This window comes from Heliconius melpomene, chromosome 19 (assembly GCF_056956725.1).
Source record: "Heliconius melpomene rosina isolate 202511_hmr_F chromosome 19, ASM5695672v1, whole genome shotgun sequence".
Classification (NCBI taxonomy): domain Eukaryota; kingdom Metazoa; phylum Arthropoda; class Insecta; order Lepidoptera; family Nymphalidae; genus Heliconius; species Heliconius melpomene.
In genome coordinates, this window is record NC_140407.1 from 3,827,902 (window position 1) to 3,848,578 (window position 20,677).

Here is a 20,677-nt window from a genome sequence, read left to right on the forward strand (position 1 = left end):
ACTTAATAATATTTTTTGACTAAGTACAGTAAGATAGAGATAAAAAAAACAACAAATATCATTATTTTTTTTATTACGTCAATAAACCCAAGTACAATAGTTGTAATGGAATGTAATTTATTCAGTTTCCGAATCCTCCGTAACCACTTCTGCCTCTGTTGCCTCTACCTCTAAATCCATTACCTCTTCTACTCCAGGATCCACTTTGATTACCAAATCCACCTTGGTTACCAAACCCACCTTGGTTACCAAACCCACCTTGATTATCAAATCCACCTTGGTTACCATAACCACCTTGATTACCATATCCACCTTGATTACCGTATCCACCTTGATTACCGTATCCGCCTTGATTACCGTATCCGCCTTGATTACCGTATCCGCCTTGATTACCGTAGCTTCCTTGATTGCCATAGCCGCCTTGATTACCGAATCCTGCATTACCAAACCCGCCTCTAGAACCGCCCCCCCATCCTCTGTTACCACGTTTAGAAGTTTCTGGACGGAAGGAGAATGTGGCGGCATCGCGATGTATTCCGTAATCACCTGCATCCGTGACGCATAAAGCTCTTACACATTCTATGACCTGGAATATTTAAAATAACAAATCAATAATAATATTCTTTACTAAAATCCAAAATTCTTTAATAAATTCCAATGAAAATAGCCGAGTGTTGTGTATGACAACATATTCAGTAAGTAAAGTTAAATGATTAACTTGACGTAATATATCAAAGTAGTTCCCAAGATCACGCGTTCAACTAAACATATTATTTAGCTATATAACATTAAGTACTATATAACCACCGGCGACGAAAGCAAAAGCAAAAATATTACGGAATAATATCATTACTTAAAAATTAAGAAGGCAAAGATCAAATCTAGAAAGCCCAATTAAAGGGCGGCAATACAATACTCACTTTTCTCTCTTTTGGCGAAAAGTTCAAAGCGCCGTCGGGCTCGGCGGCCGCTCGCTCCACTATCTTCTCAATGGCGGGTCTTAACGCCGTCACCAGCGCCGCCGTACGTGGAGACATGTCGAAGTTCAACCAGTTGTCTAGGCGAACTACTTTGTCGATCTGAAAAGAATATTTTTAAATTGTAGATTAGGTGCAGGCCAGTCATGGCGCAGAGGTACAAAGTATGTTGCAAAATCGACTGGTTGTGGGTTCGATCCCCAATCGAAGAGATGAAACATTTAAATTAATATTTCCATTTTTTCGCTCTGGTGTCGAGGCAAAAACGCGGTGTTGAACTCCGCTACTCAACACGCAAAGCCTTCAGAATTCAGCGGAAAGTAAGGGATGAGATTGTTTTATTACAAGGTTCCCTTTGCCTACCTACGCGGGATACAGCGTGAAGGGGTTTCGATTGTAGCAGGGCAGGCTAAGGGAATTATTCCATTTTCCCTCACGCCAATAGTGCAGCGTTGAATTTCGACACTCCAAACTACTTAAAATTAGACTTCCCCTGCCTTCCCTACTTACAAAAATACCGAATAATATAAAAATAAACAAAACCAACCCATTCTACTTTCCTACAAGCAAACAACAGCAAATGCAATGGCGCCACCATAGTAGTCTGTTTACAGGATATGGCGCGAGTCCTCACTTTTTCACCGAACACGAAGAGAGGCGACGGAAATTTTTGCTCTTGATTGGAACAGTTTACGGATGTTTTGTGGATTAGGGCCGGTTTTCCTTCCGTTGTTAACACCTGTTTATAATAATAAGTTACGAATATTAATTATTTCAATAATAATAAAGCTTTTAATAATAATAATTGAGAACGCCGTGACAGTGAAGGGACGGTTGTGGGATCAATTTCGATACGGGTGGATGAACTACGTTGAGTTCTGCCATTTAACGTGCTATGTCTTGAAAACTGGACGTATCTAATACTAGATTGCCTGTCTACGCTGCTATATCTGGGATTGTTGTGTATTAAGGGTAGATTTATAAGTAAATAGTGGCTGCGCCCAGTATGTCGGATGCGGAGAGGCGAATAATAAAGTGTGTATCAAGTTATACGTCGTCTCACTTGTCCACGTACTTATACTTAACAGAAATAAACGCGAAACGCCTAAAAAATGTATATACATAAATAAACCAACCTTCCTTTTTCCCTGATGTAAACAGACATTAGGATACAATCCCATACAAAGTAACGCTACAACGAGATCTAGTACGGGATCGCAGACATTTGGATTCCACCTTTGTGGGATACAACATTCCTCTGAGAAACCTACTGCTGTTGTCAATATGTCTGCAAGCAAGACAGAAATTAGTTTATAATTAAATACAACAAATCTTTTTCTTCAGTCTTTTTTAATTGTACTTCACTGAATGTAACTTTCGAACTTCTGAACCAACTCAAAAATCCTCTAAAATAGTGTCGTACGTAGTCTATCATCGTACTCAAAAATTTTTTACATGAGAAAACTACTAATAACTAAACTTAACGAAAATAAAATAAAAATATTAAAACCTCCGTCAATGATCTTATTATTAGAAAAAATACCATAAAAAAATTACTTATAAGTTGGTATTTAGCTTCAGAAGTGACTCGCAATGTTGTATGCTGGACTCCCTTCCACTCGCACCATTGTATTTCCGCATCCTCGCCTTTAGAACGCTCACGTTCCCACATCTTTAAAAGAATATTATATAAAATAGGTACACGTTTATTTTCCTACTGATTTCTGATGTCATCAACAAAAACACAGACAGGATAAATTATTTGCATGTAGTTTCGAATCTCAATGTATGGTACATTGAGATATATATATATTTATTTTATTATTTGCTTTACAGTTTCACGCTATATCATCAGAAAGGTAGGAGGGGGGGAGAGGGAAACTAGTGTTAAGACACTACTCGCGTTACCTTCCACCCAATTTTCCTCATTTCACCTAGTTATTACTAACAAACTTTAATATCTCACATGAGCTGGACATTTAAATGATATACCAAAAATATAATAACCCAAAAACAAAAAAAAAAGAAGAGAAAAGTGTTAATATATACCTGAAATGCATTCAACATTGCAACATGGTCCGAAGCCCTATCCCCGGCCAAAGCACGCTGATGATAACTGAGCCGCCTTCTACCTTCAATGAGGAATATTTCTGGGAAAGTGGTTGAATTGGCCGCCATTGTTGTTAATGCATCCCCTACGCCGAGCACGAAGCCAAGTACCATCATTTTACCAAGACGAGGTTCTAGAAAATATACAATTATATATATATATATATATACAATTATATTATTTTTTAATTCTCAAATATAAAGATCGTGGTAATTCCTCCATTTGATACCCACTAGAAACTCTGCCTAATTTGCTTTATACGAAATACATTATGAAGCTGAACAAAAAGACCCCACAAAAAAAATAAAAAAAATACCTATAGGCAGCTTAGCAAGTATTGTCCCCAAAGGCGTTAGGGCATCACTATTATCCAAGCAACCCAATTCACGTAGAAGAGCTTCAGCTTCGATGACTGCGTCTAGTGGTGGAGGTTCAGGTGCTTTTGACAGGAAGTGACCTATGTTGCCTAGGCGTAGGAGTTTTATACTGAAACATTCAATATTATGTAAGATTATATTTCAATATTTTATAGCTTAAATATAATAAAAATATATTGCACATTAGTATCAAATTTGAGAAACAAGGCTCCAGTAACAATAGTATCTCAACAAATATAGTAAATCTGGTTCTGGCAAAGTATAATACTGACAACAGAAGAGATATACAAGTAAATAAATTAATTACATATAAATAAAATTCAAGTATTAGTCTGGATTTCAATGCGTTTTATATACAGTTATTTAGACAGTACTAAAACACAAACAAACAATTTTAAATTTCTTCCGTTTATCTTTTGCGGGAACGACCAAGAATTCTAAGCAATATCCAATAAATATCCAAAAGTATAACAGTAGACAGCTGTATAGTAAAATATAAATTTTCTCCTAAACACACTGATAAAAAAAAGCGGACGAAGCCGTGCTGGGCCCGCTAATCAATTAATAAAAAATTGTTATACCTTATTATTTTAGTGTACATATACATCCATCCAAAAAAAGCAATCCACTCCACTATATACGCAAAAAACTAACAAGAAATATAACAAATTCACCTTAAAGCTAGTTCATGAAGTGGTGTACGGAACATTTCAGCAGTTTGATGCTCATCGAGGCGATCGAAGCGAGCTCGAGAACACAGAGTGAAGCACACACCGGGACGCACTCGACCAGCTCTGCCTTTACGCTAGAATTTTTTGTATTTTAATTATATAGAAATTTATGTATTTAAATTATTTAAATTTATTTAACTTTATCTTTTTTTTACTATTTATATATTGTGTATGTAGGGCTTTTATTAACAATAAATATACAAATACCTGTTCTAAATTAGTCCGACTGGCCCATACAGTGGCGTATGACGTCATATTATTGTGTGACGTAAACAATTTAATCTTGGCCTTACACGAATCTATCACGTAGACCACGTCGTTGATTGTTATTGAAGTTTCAGCTATGTTAGTTGATAGAATGATCTGTAAGAGATTGATAGTTGATAAATAATAATTATTATATGTAAATTTTTATTTAATAAGGAAGATTAATTTTAAATTTTTTTTGAAGATCATCAGTTCTTTTCTAGTTTATCAAAAGATGTAACCAAAAGAAGTTTTTGTGTCTATTGTAATAAATCTTTATCTATTATATACCATCTATTATATATATTATACTACATGTATTGGTTCAAACAAATTATATTATGGATGTCCTAAATATAAGCAGCACTTTAGCTTAAAATATAATAAACCATTAATATAAAAATAAACTAAAAATTAATTTCAAAATATATAACTTATAATTCTTTGATATTAAGTCCTGTCAGATGCATTTAATATTTTTATTAGGCAAATGAAAGATTAATAAATATATTTTCTTTAACTCAGTTACGTAATTTAATAACTGTTAATATTATACCTTAGTCATCCCAGGCGGCGGTGTAATAAACACTTTCTTCTGATCATCCCTAGGTATTTGACTGTGCAAAGGTAATATTACATATTTGTCAGTATTACCAAACGTTTTGTTTTGAGATAAATGCTTCATCAAAGCAAATATTAGATTCCACCCCGGTAAGAATAGTAATATGGCGCCTTCGTTGCCCAAAGTATTTATGTATAAGAGAATAGCTTCAATTAACTCGAAACTAAGCTGAAATAAGAATGAAAAACACGTTTATTATTTATTACTATTCTATATATTGTAAATATCAATCTTATCTCTTTCTTTTATATCATAAGACGCAATTTTCATTAGGCTGCAATTTTTAATTAGAATTCCATTCCCATTCGGGAATATTATACAGTCCGCGAGGCTAATGCTGCACTTTACATTTGTGTGTCATTAAATGTAGAAAACTAAGAAACGTCTTTAAAAAATAAAGGTTATTTAGTTACCAATCTACAATATATGCACACTCACACATATGCAAAGATCAGTTTACAGTGTATTATATAGTATTAGATGTGCGTCTTTGTCATTCTCTGTATCGGTTACATATATTTTTTTTTAAGTTATGATAACTATTATTATTATTATTATGATAACTACAACTTATATACATTTACTTACATCTTTTTCAGATAATTTGGACATAGCCTCCATTGTCTTTGGTGAATAATTGTCCCCTAGCTGAGCGTTAGCGTTTAAATCTTCCTCTTCATCAACACCCTCACCTACGTTATACACAAAAAAAATAGTCAAAATATTTAATTTTTTCATAATTCAATTTGTAACCATTGTGGTAAAGTCAGCTTTTGGGAGATATATGTATATTTATAATACAAGTTTTTTGACAATAATTGTGTCGTTTATATGAAAATGAATATTAAAAAGATATTTTAAAAATATGTAAAATATGAACATAGTACTATTATTATGTATTAAAATGATTTTGATTTTTATTTAATTTATTTTTGTGCTAAAATCAAAATAATTGTATTGGATTGAATTGTGCGTTGGATCTTACCACCCAATACACAAAAATCTCTGACAATTGATAAACATTGCGTACTGAACACGCAATATCTCAAATCCTTGCTTTAACCAACGAGGACGAGAACTTTTTCCAACGAGGAATGGAATAACTTAACACAAAAAAAAAACTATTGTATTTTGCTATAAATACCTTCATCATCATCATCCTCGTCATCTCTGCTCGCTTTCTTTCCAGACGATTTTCGTTTCCTTATGACAGGTGGCGGCATGAAGCTGGTCAGTTCTACACAATCTTCTATAAAATACTGTTTCACTGGATACGTACGACCGGGGACCTTTGGATCGATTTATTGCAAGTATGTATTATATGTTAATGTATGTAAGATTGGTAAGAATGAAACTCGACCTGGAATAACAACTATTTCAATACAGTGAAGCGTATGACTGTAAACGTAATGGCCGTAAGTTCAATTTCCACTCTGAGGAATTATATTTCAATTATTTTCATTTTCCCGCCGCAAGGTAACCAAAGCGGAGTATTAAGTTCAACACGCAATGTATCAAAAATTGATCCAAAAGTGAGGAACAGAGTGTCTTAAGACTAGGTTCCCTCTGCCTACACTCCTAGGTTTCACTTTTTTTACCGATTTCAAAAAAGAGGAAGTTCGGCAACTGTCTTTTTAAATAAATATAACAATGATACCTCAATAACAGGACAATTTCCGAAGTAATTAACAAACAGCGTAGTATCAACAGTGGCCGACATAAGAATGATTCTCAAATCGGGATAAGTATGCGCCATGTCTCTTAGCAGTATGAGAGCGAAGTCTGTATCTGCGTCACGTTCATGCACCTGAAATACAAATATCGAATTACAATTGTTAAATAAATCGATTGTAGGGTTTAAAATCGATTTGAGGTCGATTTTTGCGTCCAGAAATCGACGCTCTCATTATTTTTATTTATCTTAACTAAATTTAACACCTATTTATTCCATATTAGAAAACAAAATAATCGCGAAAATATCCTTTCCACCGAATCTCTGTACCAGTCTACATTCTATAACGCTCGGCCGCCTATCAGACGAACGAATTATTATTATAATAATTGCGCCTGTGACACCGCTATATAACAAATATTAATAATAAATAAGAAAACATTATTACCTCATCTACCAAAACATGGCTGACACCTCTTAGTCCTCCTTCAAGTTTTCGTAGTAAAACACCAACAGTACAGAATAATATAGAACCGTATGGGCGGGGCAGCACCGATTCGAATCTTACTGAATACCTAGAAAATGTAATTAGAAATATAAGGGAGTAAACATAAATGTCACGTCGTCACAGGTCACTAATTATGATACATATTTCAGTTTTCACATTTAATTTTTTTTTAACAGAGAAATAAGTTACCATCAATAAAATAATAGGCACATAATATACATAAAAATATATTTTATACTTAGAATTAAACTTTTTATACATCTACTCTCTTTTTATACAAAAAACTCTTCTTGTTTGTTTGTTTGTTTGTTTGTTTGAACGCTAAGATCTCTGGATCTACTGGTCCGATTTACTTTGTTTTTGTTCTGTATGAAAGCTGCATTCTTCAGAACTGCTATAGGCTATATAACATTACATTACACATATAAACTAATATATTTTAAAGTACTTTCTAATTTGACATGCAATTTATTCTGCCATGTTAATAACAACCGTCGGGTCGCTACGCGACCGTTACCGCGACATTTTGATATTCATCCTTATGAAAATAAATATAATAGTCACTTTTAGCATTTTATCTAGATTGAAATTATAGTTTACTGTATAACATACTTATAAATAATTAAGTAGATGTCACTGATTCGAAATGACCTAGCCTACGGGCAGCACAGTATGACCGACGCGAAAATATTCTTATAGTTCAAGCAGGCGTAGCCGCGTCCGGGTCCACTAGTCTTTTATAAATATTATTCTATCCAAGTAGAAATACCGAAAATACAAAACATATAAAAAATATAAAAAGCACATATAAACAGAAATAAATTCCTTACCCAATACTCTCCCCTAAATTCTCACAGCGTTCATTAGCGACCCTCTCCGCCACACTAACGGCTGATATACGGCGGGGTTGAGTTACGCATATGTTAGCCCAGGCGCCTTGACCACTCGCTATATAGTCATCTAGGATAAATTGACACACCTGGATAAAATCGGACAAATGTTTGTTTTTATAATCAAAAGATATTTGCCGGGGGTGTTGGGCCATGTATATAGTCTTTGAGAAAGAATTGACATGAGATTTATTTTTTCAGAAGTGAATCTCTATTCCAAATATATCAGGAGAAGCAAGGGGATTCTAATATCAAGACACTCCATTTTCTGTCTGACTTAGGAGACGTGTTGAGCGCCGGAAGCCAATGTTAAAATAAAAAAAAATCCCATCAAGAAATCAAACTTAGAACTGTCACTTATAGCTATACGTTTAAATAAATAAATAAAGTAAATTAAATACCTGCGTAGTTTTCCCGCAGCCGGTGTTACCGCGTATAATGACGACAGGATTGTCGTTAATGGCCTCCATTATTTGTGACCGCATCGCGTAGACTGGCAAACTTTGTCTCTCTTGAACACTTTCCTAGAATAAAAGGTATATTTTAGGCAGAGGGAACCTAGTGTTAAGACACTCTGTTCCCCACTTTCCGCCGAATTCCGGAACCATTGCGTGTTGAATGGCGGAACTCAACGCCGCGCTTTGCCTCGACTCCAAAGCAAAGAAATGGAACTATAAATTATGCCCCTGCGCCACAATAAAAAAGTTATTTATCATAACTACCTGGTAAAGACTGCTATTTTGGCAAACGTTGCGGTGATGTTTTTCCAAATTTGAACTAATGTCATCCAAGCTGGCTGTCGCTAAGGGGCCTTCGTCTGTGAAATTATATTACTTTTAATATAAAACTTTAGAATTTTCAGTTTGGGGAAATGAAGTATTTAATATATTAATTTTCTCGCTCAGATGAGGAGCAGAAGGACGAAGTTAGAGGGAACCCCCTCTGCCTACCCTGTCCAAGACGACACAAAATTAAATAATTAGTTAGTAATTAACATAACATATCTTACCAAGGTTACACCCAATCCACGCATTCCAGTTGGCCTGCGGCGGAGACCAGGTCACGACACCGGACGGTGTCTGCTTTGCTTCCCTCATGGCCTTAGCCCTGTCCACTTGGAGAAGGGTTATGCCTTGACCTTCTTGAGTCTCTTCTTGAGGTGCGTTTATGTCTACAGGTTGTATGTTGATTTCTGTGAAAACAATAATACATACATATATGAAAATATTGTATTTTTTCAGCTCAAAACCGTGGAATAAAAAGAAAAAATATATTACTTCTTTTTAAAATAAAGCCCAAAAAGTATTTTTTGCATTTATTTGTGTCAAAAATGCCTAACAAATAAATCGTCGTGATTTAACTGTTTTGCTTGTTTCAATAGTCCTAGCAATAGTACATGCAAATTAAGTGAAGTTAAAGGAAAATTATAATAAAATCATACCATCTAACGTATCTTCTAGCAAATGTTCCAACTCAGGGCTAATCGCCACCTTATAGGGTTTCATGATGCCTTCGGATGACCTAAAAATATAATCTCAAATTATATACAAATTAAATATAATAACTTTTACATTTCTCCAGATTAAACTAACAGTAAAAAGTTTCCCGACTCATGCTGGAAGAAACAATAGGAATATAGTCTCTATTTACACTTGGACAAACAACAACACTATGGGATATTAAACTGATATAATATACGTCCTCCTGTTAAATGCAGATGTTCAAAATAATTGTAGTTCATAGTAAAATGGCCATCGAAGCGCAGTGGCACAGCGTGAAACTGTAAGCGCGACGTTTATGGGGTCGATTTTCATACAATAATTAATAATTTCATTTCCTCGCTCTGGTAAGAAGATAAAAGTTGAGATTGACACGCAATGTCCCAAAAATCTAGCGACATGTGTGGAACGTAGTCTTAGCACTAAGTCCTTCGTCCTTTTGTCTTTTAAGCAAACTATATGCGAATTAAAGCATGCAAGAAAAAAAAGTAAATATTTGTAGTTCAATTGTGTAGTTTCTGAACACATACCTGTCCTTCTTCAAAGTGCCACTGAAAGCTTCAATAACACCGAGGTGGTACAATTGCCTCACCAACGACAAAGCGCACGACTTACTAGCCGTTTGTTTGTTGGAGGCGGTCTCGCGCCCGGTCACATTACGTCCCAATTGATGGACGTATATCGTCATTTCACAGCAGAAGCTCCTGATAAATTTTGAGTAAACATTAGCACATCATATAAAAAGTAGTAAAAAAATATGAATGCAAAAGAAACCTGACTATGCTTAAACAAACAGTTATACGAGTATAAGTAGTTTTTTCTTTCAAGAAAAATTACAGTATGAATCCATATAATATAACAATTTAGCCAGTCACTGAACGATAATTTCAAGGGATGGGGCAAATGATCGACATCCACAACCTTGATTATCCAGGAGAGGGAGAGATGAAAATCAACCAGAATAAATGGAACAAACTTCAACAACAACAAACTTCAACTACTACTACTAGCAGATACTTCAATTATCACTTTTGTTTTTATGCTTTTTTAACAAAGTTTACGATATGTTTGTATAAATAATAAAAATCTACAACTTACCATTGTTTTTTGATGAAAAGTGCAAAGTTCTGGGAGTAAGGCGAAAAATACAATCACCTTAGAGAACTCTAGCACCTGTATTAAAAATAGTTTAAGACAATTAATTTAATTCCCAGGTAATATTATTTTATTTTATTTTAAGAGCCTTTTAAACATTTAAAAGAGCACCTAAAATTATATTAGATTTTGTCTTAAACCTTGTTATATGCCCCTTATAGTTCTCCAAAGTGACTGCATATATGTCATTTTGAAGCAATCCTTGCATGCTACTTGCAATAGTTGCTTCAATGAATCATATTTAAATTTCTCATAAACAAATGTGAATTTTCCATATAAAGTAATCTTAATGAAATATATTTATATATTTATTAGAATTATATCAGTTCATGATTGAGTCTTAGGAAAATTCATAATGTTTTCAACTTGTTTTAACAGGATCACCTTACTCCCGTTCCGCAGAATAACATTGTCGCCATCGGTTTTTCAACAAATAATTATGAAAAACCAGTGGCTTTTAATAACTAACACTACATAACATCTATAAAGGCATAGGGACGATTGATTTATCAAATGATAAGGAAGGGTATTCTTTCTTTGAAAATAGGCAACATAAATAAAATGTAGCAACAAAGATGTTCAAAAATAAAAAATATAATAATAACAGCAACATAGTCAGTAATGGCAAAATAAACTTCAAAATTATAAAATCTTTGTAAAATTATTTGTCACTTTTTAGTTTGTTGTTAGAAGTCAGTTTTTATTTTTGTTAAAAATTAATTTATTATATATATACTTTTTGGCTACTTTATTATTTTTTAAAAAATAATGTTGAAAATTTAACTAAAAATAAAAAATCTATTAATATTAACACATTGTTGACAGAGACAGGACTTTTTCATGGTAATGTTTCTAGATAATAGGGCAGATTTAATCCTAATGATCCTTTTAGAACTTTTCAAATAATATATTTTCCATGGCACACAGCAGATCAATAATGTATAAGAAAAACATGACTTAAAAATATACTTTAGATAAAAAAGCCAATAAAAAGGAATGCATGAAAGACATGATTGACTTTATGTTTTCTTATGAGACATGAAAACAAAATAATATTAATGACAGTAGATAAAAAAAATATTTAAAAAAATACCTAGTATGATCTGGTCCTACAGCTTTATATACATAATCAGCATTTATTTTATTAATTTGCATGAACTGATGTAGTTTGGATTTGGCATTCTCCATGGTCCAATTGCCATGGAGACTTGCATTTACATCTAAGTCTTCAGCTTCTTCTACATTCTTTTGTAGTTGAAGGCGATCCATATATGTAAAGTTTTCTCTCTCACCACCATAAGCTTGATATGCAGGGCCCATACTTTCTGGTCCCATGCCATCCTAGAAATGAATAAAACATTAAGATTTATGTAACTTACAATTTTAATACTTTATCAATATAACTAATGCAATTCAAAGTATTATTTAGCAAATTACTAGGTTAATTGATTTCATTTACTTTGAAAACAGGCTTGGTTAACGCTTGTTCGGCAATTGCTTCATTTAGTTGTTCAGTATCTATTTTTATAGCACTTGTTACATCTTCAGGCACATCACCAGCGGATAGTTCTCCAGATCTTACAAGAAAATTCAAGAAATCTCTGGAGGCATTCTTTTGAGCTTCTTTCTTAGTCACAGAATTACCAGCTGCGACGTAGGAGTAACCATCTACACGTACTTCACAGAGAAATCTTTGACGGTGTTTTGGGCCTAGAATACAAAAAAAATACCATACAAATATCTTTTTCTCAGTTATAAGGATAAGTTCAAAAATGACTTAAAGACTATTTTAATTTTAAATTTTAAGTTAATAAGGAATGTACATAATTAAGTTGTTAAACTAAATGATTACAACTTACCAGTTGCCCGTATATCAAAGCTTGGTGTGAGACCTTTCTTTGCTGCCCATGAATATAAATATGACTTTACATCCATGGTGCAACCTGAATTATTGTTAAAGTTATTTTAAGTCGGTCTTTTAAAAAATATATTCACAAGTGGCGTTTTGTATAAATTCAAGCAAAACCAAATACACCGGCCTGCTCCAGAAAGACAATTCGCGATGGTTTTTATTATCGATTGTCGTAATTGACAGATAATAAAGATTTCGTTTAAAAATTATAACAATATTCAAAAACAGATTTATAATAAATAATTGTATAATAAGTTACGATATTAATAGGTACAATAACGATGGCAATAAGTAATAATAAATAAACATATTTTCCACATATTCTCTTAATATAATGATAATTAAAGTAAAATAAAGTCAATATCACGCTTTATCCCACTTATAACAGGGTAGGCAACTAATACTAATGCAAGAGTACTCGAACATACTATAATTAAACGGCACCGGGTGGGCAGGTAAGAGGGTGTCTGTCTCTGTCCCTGAAAAATTTGCAACCACTATCTCATCCGTATCACACTTGATTACTGCATATTATATCGGAAAACATAAGTAGTATAGAGACTGGGCGCTTTTTTAAGCCATAATATATTGACTTTGCTTTTATTTTTTTATGATTAAAAAAAATCAGCTTCACGTTGTATCCCGCACACAGCGCGGTAGGCAGAGGGAACCTAGTGTTAAAACACTCTGTTTCTCACTTTTTGACGGTATTGTGTGTTGAATGGCAGAACCGCGCCGCGCTTTGCCTGGACACCAGAGCGAAATGGGAATATAAACGCAAATAAATATTTCACTTCCTTGAGTGGGGAATCTTCCTACTCCTCCTCTCTATTTGCCTATATCCTCTTTTTTTACGAATATTTACAAATTAATGCATTATCCTTGTCAGAACATTTCAATAAAAAAACATGTAGTACACGACAATCGTAACGTATATAAATCAAACACTGGGTTAAAAGATTATAAATTTTTATTCAAAACACGCACAACATACAACACTCACCCCAATATACATTATATATAATTTATTTCGTTTACAAACAGAACGACATATTACACAAAAATGTTATAATAACATTTACGTTTTATAATTTCTAGAGAAATTATAAAGTTTAATAATGTAAAAAATAAAAACAAAAAAAAATGTTTTATAAGGAAATTAAAAAGAACAAATTTTGTAAATTTTGATAAAATTAGTTTTTTACATTAATTGTCTAAATTGTATTACTAACTTTATTCTAGACTCGCTTTTATTTCAACTATCATCTAGCACATTGATATTATTTTAGAAAAAGGCTGCATCTTATGTCTTCACTGCAGATATAAATCTTATTTAAATTTTTACTGTATAGTAACAATAGTTTCTTTTTGGATTTCATGGTTTATGTCTAAATATTTAAATAGTATATAATACTATTTTCCAATATATATTACGTTGGATCTTATAAAGTCTACCACCAACCATTAAATTACTGTAATATCTATTTGAAATAACAAACTATTGTAACCTAAAGAATACATAATATAAATTATGTATATAATAAAAAAATCTGTACTGTTTTAAGATATTATTAATGAAACATATAATTTATAACATAGTATGAATCTTGGAAGCCATCTGGGCTTTGGATGTTTCAAGTAAATTATATTGTAATTTTTTTCTGCAGTAGTTTCAAATGATAGTCGGTATTATTTTTTCAAAAAATTGTGATGATACAAATACTTCGTTACGAATAAGAAGATAAATACATTATTTTTGTCTAGAAATTAATAATGGAAAGTCTTCGCCTGGAGTACTATTGTACCCTATAATGTTTTTATATATTATAAATATTGTAACAGTCTTCTTTACATAGGACGCATGTAAAACTAATAATTAAATATTTTAGAAGCTAATAAACAAAAGTGTACTTGCTTTTTTAGTATTTTTGCCTTTATAATTATAAAGTAATATATTACGTAACTTCTATTTCGTTTTTCGTCTGAATTATTAACACTCTAACACTATTACTAGCACTGCATGTTTAGTGTCGAATGGGCGAGTTTTGTCTATCAGAACAAAGAAATGAAAATAATTTATTTCACTCAGAGGGGATCAAACCCACAATCGAAGCCAATATGTTACAAAGGAATTTAATATTAATAATCCTCATTTGCTCACCAGTTTCTTATCATAATATATCAGTAAATCATATATTACCAACTAATTACAATGTATCTCAGGGAGATATTTTATATTTTAGTTACAAAGTAAAAATGTCACAAATTGGAATACATGACAAATAAGACTATTTAAATTAAATTTTAATGATATCATTGAAAAATATGAAATTTTAAATTGTACTTTATTGCAACTGCAACACCATTATATTGATTTAGATTGACAAGTTCTTTTACAATGATAAAAAAGCTTAGGTTTTAAATAGATCTCTAGTTATAAATAAATTAGAAAGCACATACATATAAATTAAGAACTTATCATTCTAAATCAATTCTCATTACAAACTTTGCCTCTTAAAGTTTACCTATAAGGCTTATAGCTCGACAAATACTTTATGATATTTATGACTACAGGCTCAAGACATTTCAATTTGAGGATGTACAATCGTGTGCAGAATATTCAATACATGTAATTCAGTGTCACTTTATGTCAAAACAGTATGGCACAGCAAATGATACTTGGTGCCACACTCTACTGTACTTTAGCATATGTTATAATTATGTTAATATTATCATTTAAAAAAATTGTGTTTATTGCATTTAGTTACCAATATTATGTGAGAAATGAAGTAACTAATGAAGTTTTTAGATACGTGAATGACAGTATACTGTCCATTTTAAACAGTAACCAGTAGAACATACTATAAAGGAACAGCTTTGTAGTATACTAAATTGACGTCACATCTCCAATGCTTGCGCCTGCCATAATTCATATAGTTCTTGTCGGACTAGATAAAACTTTTTAATATAGCCTTTTTCTAGAATTTTCTTGCCTCTTCTGGTACCACATGATGCCTACCACTACAACAACAATAATAATGATAGCACAAAACATCATCCACAGGAAGGTTTTCACTCCGGACATGGCCGGTTTTTCATCCTCTATACGATCTCTTGGAGCTTCGAATGAGGCAGCCGAAGGTATTATTTGCGATCTGTCTTCGTCTCTGTTTTGCTGTAAAAAGAAACGATTATATTTATAATAAAGTATCTCTATTCGAGGAATAGACTTGAGGAAAAGGATATACTCAAATAATCTGAATTTTCTAGGCTGGCATGACTGTAAACGCGAAAGTTCAATTCGAAGGTTCAATTTCATCATTTTCTCCTTTTGGTAAAGAGGCGAAAAACGGCGTGTCTTAACAACACCGCATTTGCAAATTCCCCTTTGCTTACCCTACTATGTGCGGGATACAGCATTAGGCAAAAATATATATATTTATCTTTTATACTCTAGTACGCCACAGCTTTAAATATCTTACAAAATAATAATAATAGAACTTACCGAATCAAGTAAATCCAATTCATACATTTTAATAGCAATAATGTCATGGTTATCGCTCAAGTCGCCAGTAGTGGCTGAAGCACCGAAGTAGTAGCCTGTTGGTAGCAACACGTTTTCCACTCTTAGGCATTCTTTCCACGCATTCTTGCCTTCTAAATCTGTTGATACTGTAGAAAATTTTTTTTTTTTAAATTTTATAATGGAGTTACTTTATTTTTATAAAATTATATTGTGTGTACTTTTATTTACATGTATATATTTTAATTTAGTACCATTTTAAATTACAGTACAATGTCGATTATCGAAACATTGTCGATTAACTGAATAACTGCTTATCTAAATTCCTACTATAATAGACCAACTAATTAAAATTTAACATGTCTTAAGCACCTCCTGTTTTTTGGTTAGTTATAAGACTAGACTTTCAGTCGGTAAAAATATAATTATGTGTAAATACGGTTTTTTTTCGTAGATAAATTTGTATGGCTGAATTAGTATGGTTTGATTATCTGTATCACCCTAATGTACACACAACCACTGACTTTTGTACTCTCGCTAACTCCCTACAATCGCCTTTACAGCAGTAATATTTGTATTTATAAATTTTTAAAATACTAAAAATTTGTAAAAATATTTCTATATTAATACTAAAAAGTAAATTCGATATGAACACAATTGTTTAAATAGAATTGTGAATTTATATTATCTTTTTTTTTAAATCTATTTATTTAGTAAAATTAAATGTATGACTTGTATTCTAGCATAATTAGCTTAATTGGCATGAAGATTGACATCTAAACCAAGTTTCCGTGTATTTGAGGTTGCCAGGTCTTGCCCTCATGAAACATCAGAAAAATAAAAACTCTTTTAGAACAGATTAAGTAAAGATTATATCCACATGCTAGCTTTGCATGTGACTTAGTCTGCATAGGAAAATACTAACTTTTTCATTTAGAAACTTATTGGAATAAAACATACACTGAATGTTTTGAATAGTTTTTCAAAATACAAGAGCAAAATATTTAAACCCAGTTATGCTGTTTCTGAGATTGGTGTGCAAATGCGCAGATGAACAGGCAAAAAAATTAAAAATCACTGCTTAGTTTATTTCAATATATGCCTCTATTAATAGCTTTTCTCATATATTTTTTCACACTGCAAGCAGATGCATTATTATTAATTGCGCAATTGCCTAGTGTTTCCAGTGTACTGGTGCAAAGTAATTAATTTATATACATAGTTTTTTCAGAATAATATTTTTGGAAATTTATAATTGCAACTTCTAAATCAATCGAATCAATATTAAAACAACAGAAAATACTTACCAACGAGCGTATCATCCTTATATATAATAGACAAATGAGTATCATGGTTATAGTTTCGGAACTTGGCTTCACAGCCAGAGAGCTGAGTGTGGGTTCCGTCCCGGTCGTGATCGTAGTGTAGAGAGCCATTGCTTATCATAGCCGATATGTACGGATGTTGATGCTAGATAATAAATAATAGTTTTATAAGGACATTGTAAGTTATATGTAATTAATGTATAAGAAATTTGACATAGATAAGGCCTTATAGTACAGTTTGTTGACAAGCTAGAAAGTTTGCCAAGAGGTCAATAAATATATATTATAAATTTGTACATAGCTTTCATTTTGTATTACAAGCAGTGAAATATAGTGAAATATCAAGGTATTTTTAATATTATTCATAACATTTATTGTATTTTATAATTTCAAAACTGATATATATGAAAAAAAAAGAAATTAAATAGCATAATATGGTGTAGCCACTTATGTGGCTTTTATTTATATTCAACAAATTTACATATATAAATAATAGTTTTACATATGTTTATTTAAAACATTTGTGTCAATAATACAATACCACAGTTTCTCACAAAAATAAGACCTTCAATATTATTTTTATAGCCTCTTGTAGTATCTTACACAAAGCATCCATGCATGAAGACAGATTGAAACTAGTGTTAACACATTCCAATCCTCACTTTTTGTTAAATTTGTTAAGACCTTGTAGGTTGAGTAGCAGAACTCAATGGTGCACATTGTCTTGTCACCAAAACAAGGTAATAAAAAAAAATATATTTGCAGGAGGAGGAATCAGAGTTAGACAACTGTCGCCTTTCTAATCCAATGTTCTGCTGCACCACAACAGCCTCAAGAACTTCAACATTACATACTCAAATAAAAAAATATTAACTTACATTATGAGCACCATTATGATTGCTATAGGTATCCAATATGATTGCGAGGCCTTGGAAATAATCTTTACTACCAAAGACTGGTCCAGTTTGCATTCTATCACGGACATACCAAATGGCAAAACCATCTCCAAACAAATCTTTGCCTCGACCATGCACTTTGAATTGAACTTGCAACTCCCAGTTTCTTGTATAACATGGCTGTAATATAAATTAATTACTACAATAGTTGATTTAGACTGCTTGGAGTTCTGTCTTTAATTAAGGTGGAAGATGGGGAACAGTGTCTAGTTTTTATGCAGCCTTTGCCACATAAAAAACATATTGTCAGCTTAGAGTGTAAGCCTACTAACAGCCTATTAAGTTAATTATAGTGAGACAAAACCTACTACTATGTAACTATGATTTTTATTCTCTACTATATGAAATAAAATAAAAGTTAATTTACATAACAATACAATACTGCTAAAATGACATGCAAAAATATAATAAAATAAAACAATAAAATTGCATAAATATTGCATAGCATTAATGTTAAAATATTATAGTGTATTTAAGATGATGATAAGAATGCTTTTTAATTTATATTTATCCTCATTATAAGAGTATGTTTGGTCATGTTGTTTAATAATTGTTATGTGTAATCACAGTTTTAATTACATATTTCTTGGTTTTACTAAACTTGTTTGTTTTAATTAAATTCTAAATTAATTAATAATATATAAAAAAAATAAAAATATACATGTGTAATAGGGAAATTGGGTAACATAACATACTAAAACAATTATTTGACCTCTATTCTGTTGGTTTAGTTATAATGAGGCTGCCTATTATATCTTGTACAAACATTACTGTCTTTGTATGTACACAATAAATTGTTGTAGAGAACAGATATTGAAAAAAATACAAGTATATTGGCACAAGGTCATCACTAAAACTATCATCGCTCATAAATTACAATCTTTTATTAGCTACTTTTATTACTATGCCACAATTTTAAAATACAATACAATATAACTAAAACATTCTTATGTAAATCATTATAATTTTACTATGTTAGTATTTTATTTGTACTTTGTATTTGTGCTATAATACTTTATTTAAAATAATTGGAAAACTCATACAAGTATTCGATTATTAATTTATAGAGTATAGTATCGTAATTAGAGTTAATAACCTCAGTAACTATACCATATAATATGTATTAACTACAAGCTTCGTACAACTAATTACTAACTAATACTAATTAGATTATAAGCAAATCAATGCGTGACATTGGTTACTACATTATATAGCGACCATTCTACACTTACCGCGGTATTCCAAATAGCGCCGGACTTTGACTGCAAATCGGGTGTTAAGCGAACGTAATTTGTAGTAACTATGGTGTTACCCAAAAAGTCCCAGTATGGTACGGACATACCACTACCTGAAATTAACCAATTTATTTTATTATTCGAAAAGACTTAGATCAAAGTCAATGTACAGGTCACTCACCTTGGTAAGGTTTTGTTAATGAATGTTCTCGACGTATATAATCCTTCGTATTCCATTCTGCTAAAATAGGAGTTAACAATAAGAATAGAAGGAAGAAGGTATCAATCGTATATTTTAAAATACACATTTTCGTATTTGTTAACTTCGCATAATCTAGTTGTAGTGGGCACTGAACATCAGAAATGACAAGACACGCCAAATCATGGCATTCGCGGCTCTGTGTTACCAGACTGACAGCTTATGTGGCTGAAATGTAAAATCAAAATTAAAGAACTGAATTGAAGAAATGTATTTATAAACATCATTAATTTTGTTGAACATATTAAGTTTATCTTCTATAGTAACATATAAGTTAATTTGTTCTCTCTGCAAAATGAAACATATCACCTACGTTGTTTATAAATATACCTAGCCCAAAATCCTATCTTTACCGTAATAATAAGGTATGATTTCTATTATGAAATTTCAATTTGACATGTAATAGTATTGTTTAGCTTGCAACGTTATCTACGTATATACACTATATAGCCCAGTTTGTTTTTGCTACCTAGCAATACCAATAAGCTGTAAAGCACATATGTCGGTAAAGCAGTATTACCAACAGGGATAATAAATTAACATAATTATCGTCGTATTTCTGAAGTTTTGTGATAGATGGCGCTTTATAAAAATACATTTTATTGATAACAACAATTTTTATTTTTAGTTTTTACGCTAACGATTATTTTAATACTTCTTTAAAAAAAACTGCTTATAGC

At 31.9% G+C, this 20,677-nt stretch overlaps 2 protein-coding genes across 3 annotated transcripts; both read right to left on the reverse strand.

The window, feature by feature from the left end:
* Nucleotides 1-56: 56 nt before the first annotated feature.
* On the reverse strand, nt 57-12,864 carry mle (dosage compensation regulator mle). Of its 2 annotated transcripts, XM_085202530.1 has the most exons (23): nt 12,647-12,864; nt 12,247-12,497; nt 11,881-12,128; nt 10,163-10,336; nt 9,575-9,654; nt 9,143-9,325; nt 8,856-8,950; nt 8,535-8,657; nt 8,074-8,222; nt 7,184-7,310; nt 6,721-6,870; nt 6,208-6,352; nt 5,652-5,755; nt 4,998-5,231; nt 4,403-4,558; nt 4,139-4,269; nt 3,404-3,573; nt 3,027-3,220; nt 2,535-2,649; nt 2,114-2,265; nt 1,525-1,716; nt 921-1,079; nt 57-586 (listed from the first exon to the last, which is right to left on the reverse strand). In XM_085202530.1, exons 1-23 carry the CDS (start codon nt 12,720-12,722, stop codon nt 122-124), a joined length of 3,873 nt encoding a protein of 1,290 aa, XP_085058656.1. In that variant the 5' UTR covers nt 12,723-12,864; the 3' UTR covers nt 57-121. The 2 variants fall into 2 exon arrangements, with proteins under 2 accessions (XP_085058656.1, XP_085058657.1); XM_085202531.1 differs by lacking the exons at nt 12,247-12,497; nt 12,647-12,864 and adding an exon at nt 10,731-10,805 and having other exon boundaries at nt 11,881-11,930.
* Nucleotides 12,865-13,651: 787 nt separating this feature from the next.
* LOC146528391 (vesicular integral-membrane protein VIP36) lies at nt 13,652-20,144 on the reverse strand. Its single transcript, XM_085202800.1, has 6 exons — nt 19,920-20,144; nt 19,736-19,851; nt 18,426-18,623; nt 17,530-17,692; nt 16,205-16,371; nt 13,652-15,874 (listed from the first exon to the last, which is right to left on the reverse strand). Exons 1-6 carry the CDS (start codon nt 20,044-20,046, stop codon nt 15,662-15,664), a joined length of 984 nt encoding a protein of 327 aa, XP_085058926.1. The 5' UTR covers nt 20,047-20,144; the 3' UTR covers nt 13,652-15,661.
* Nucleotides 20,145-20,677: the final 533 nt, after the last annotated feature.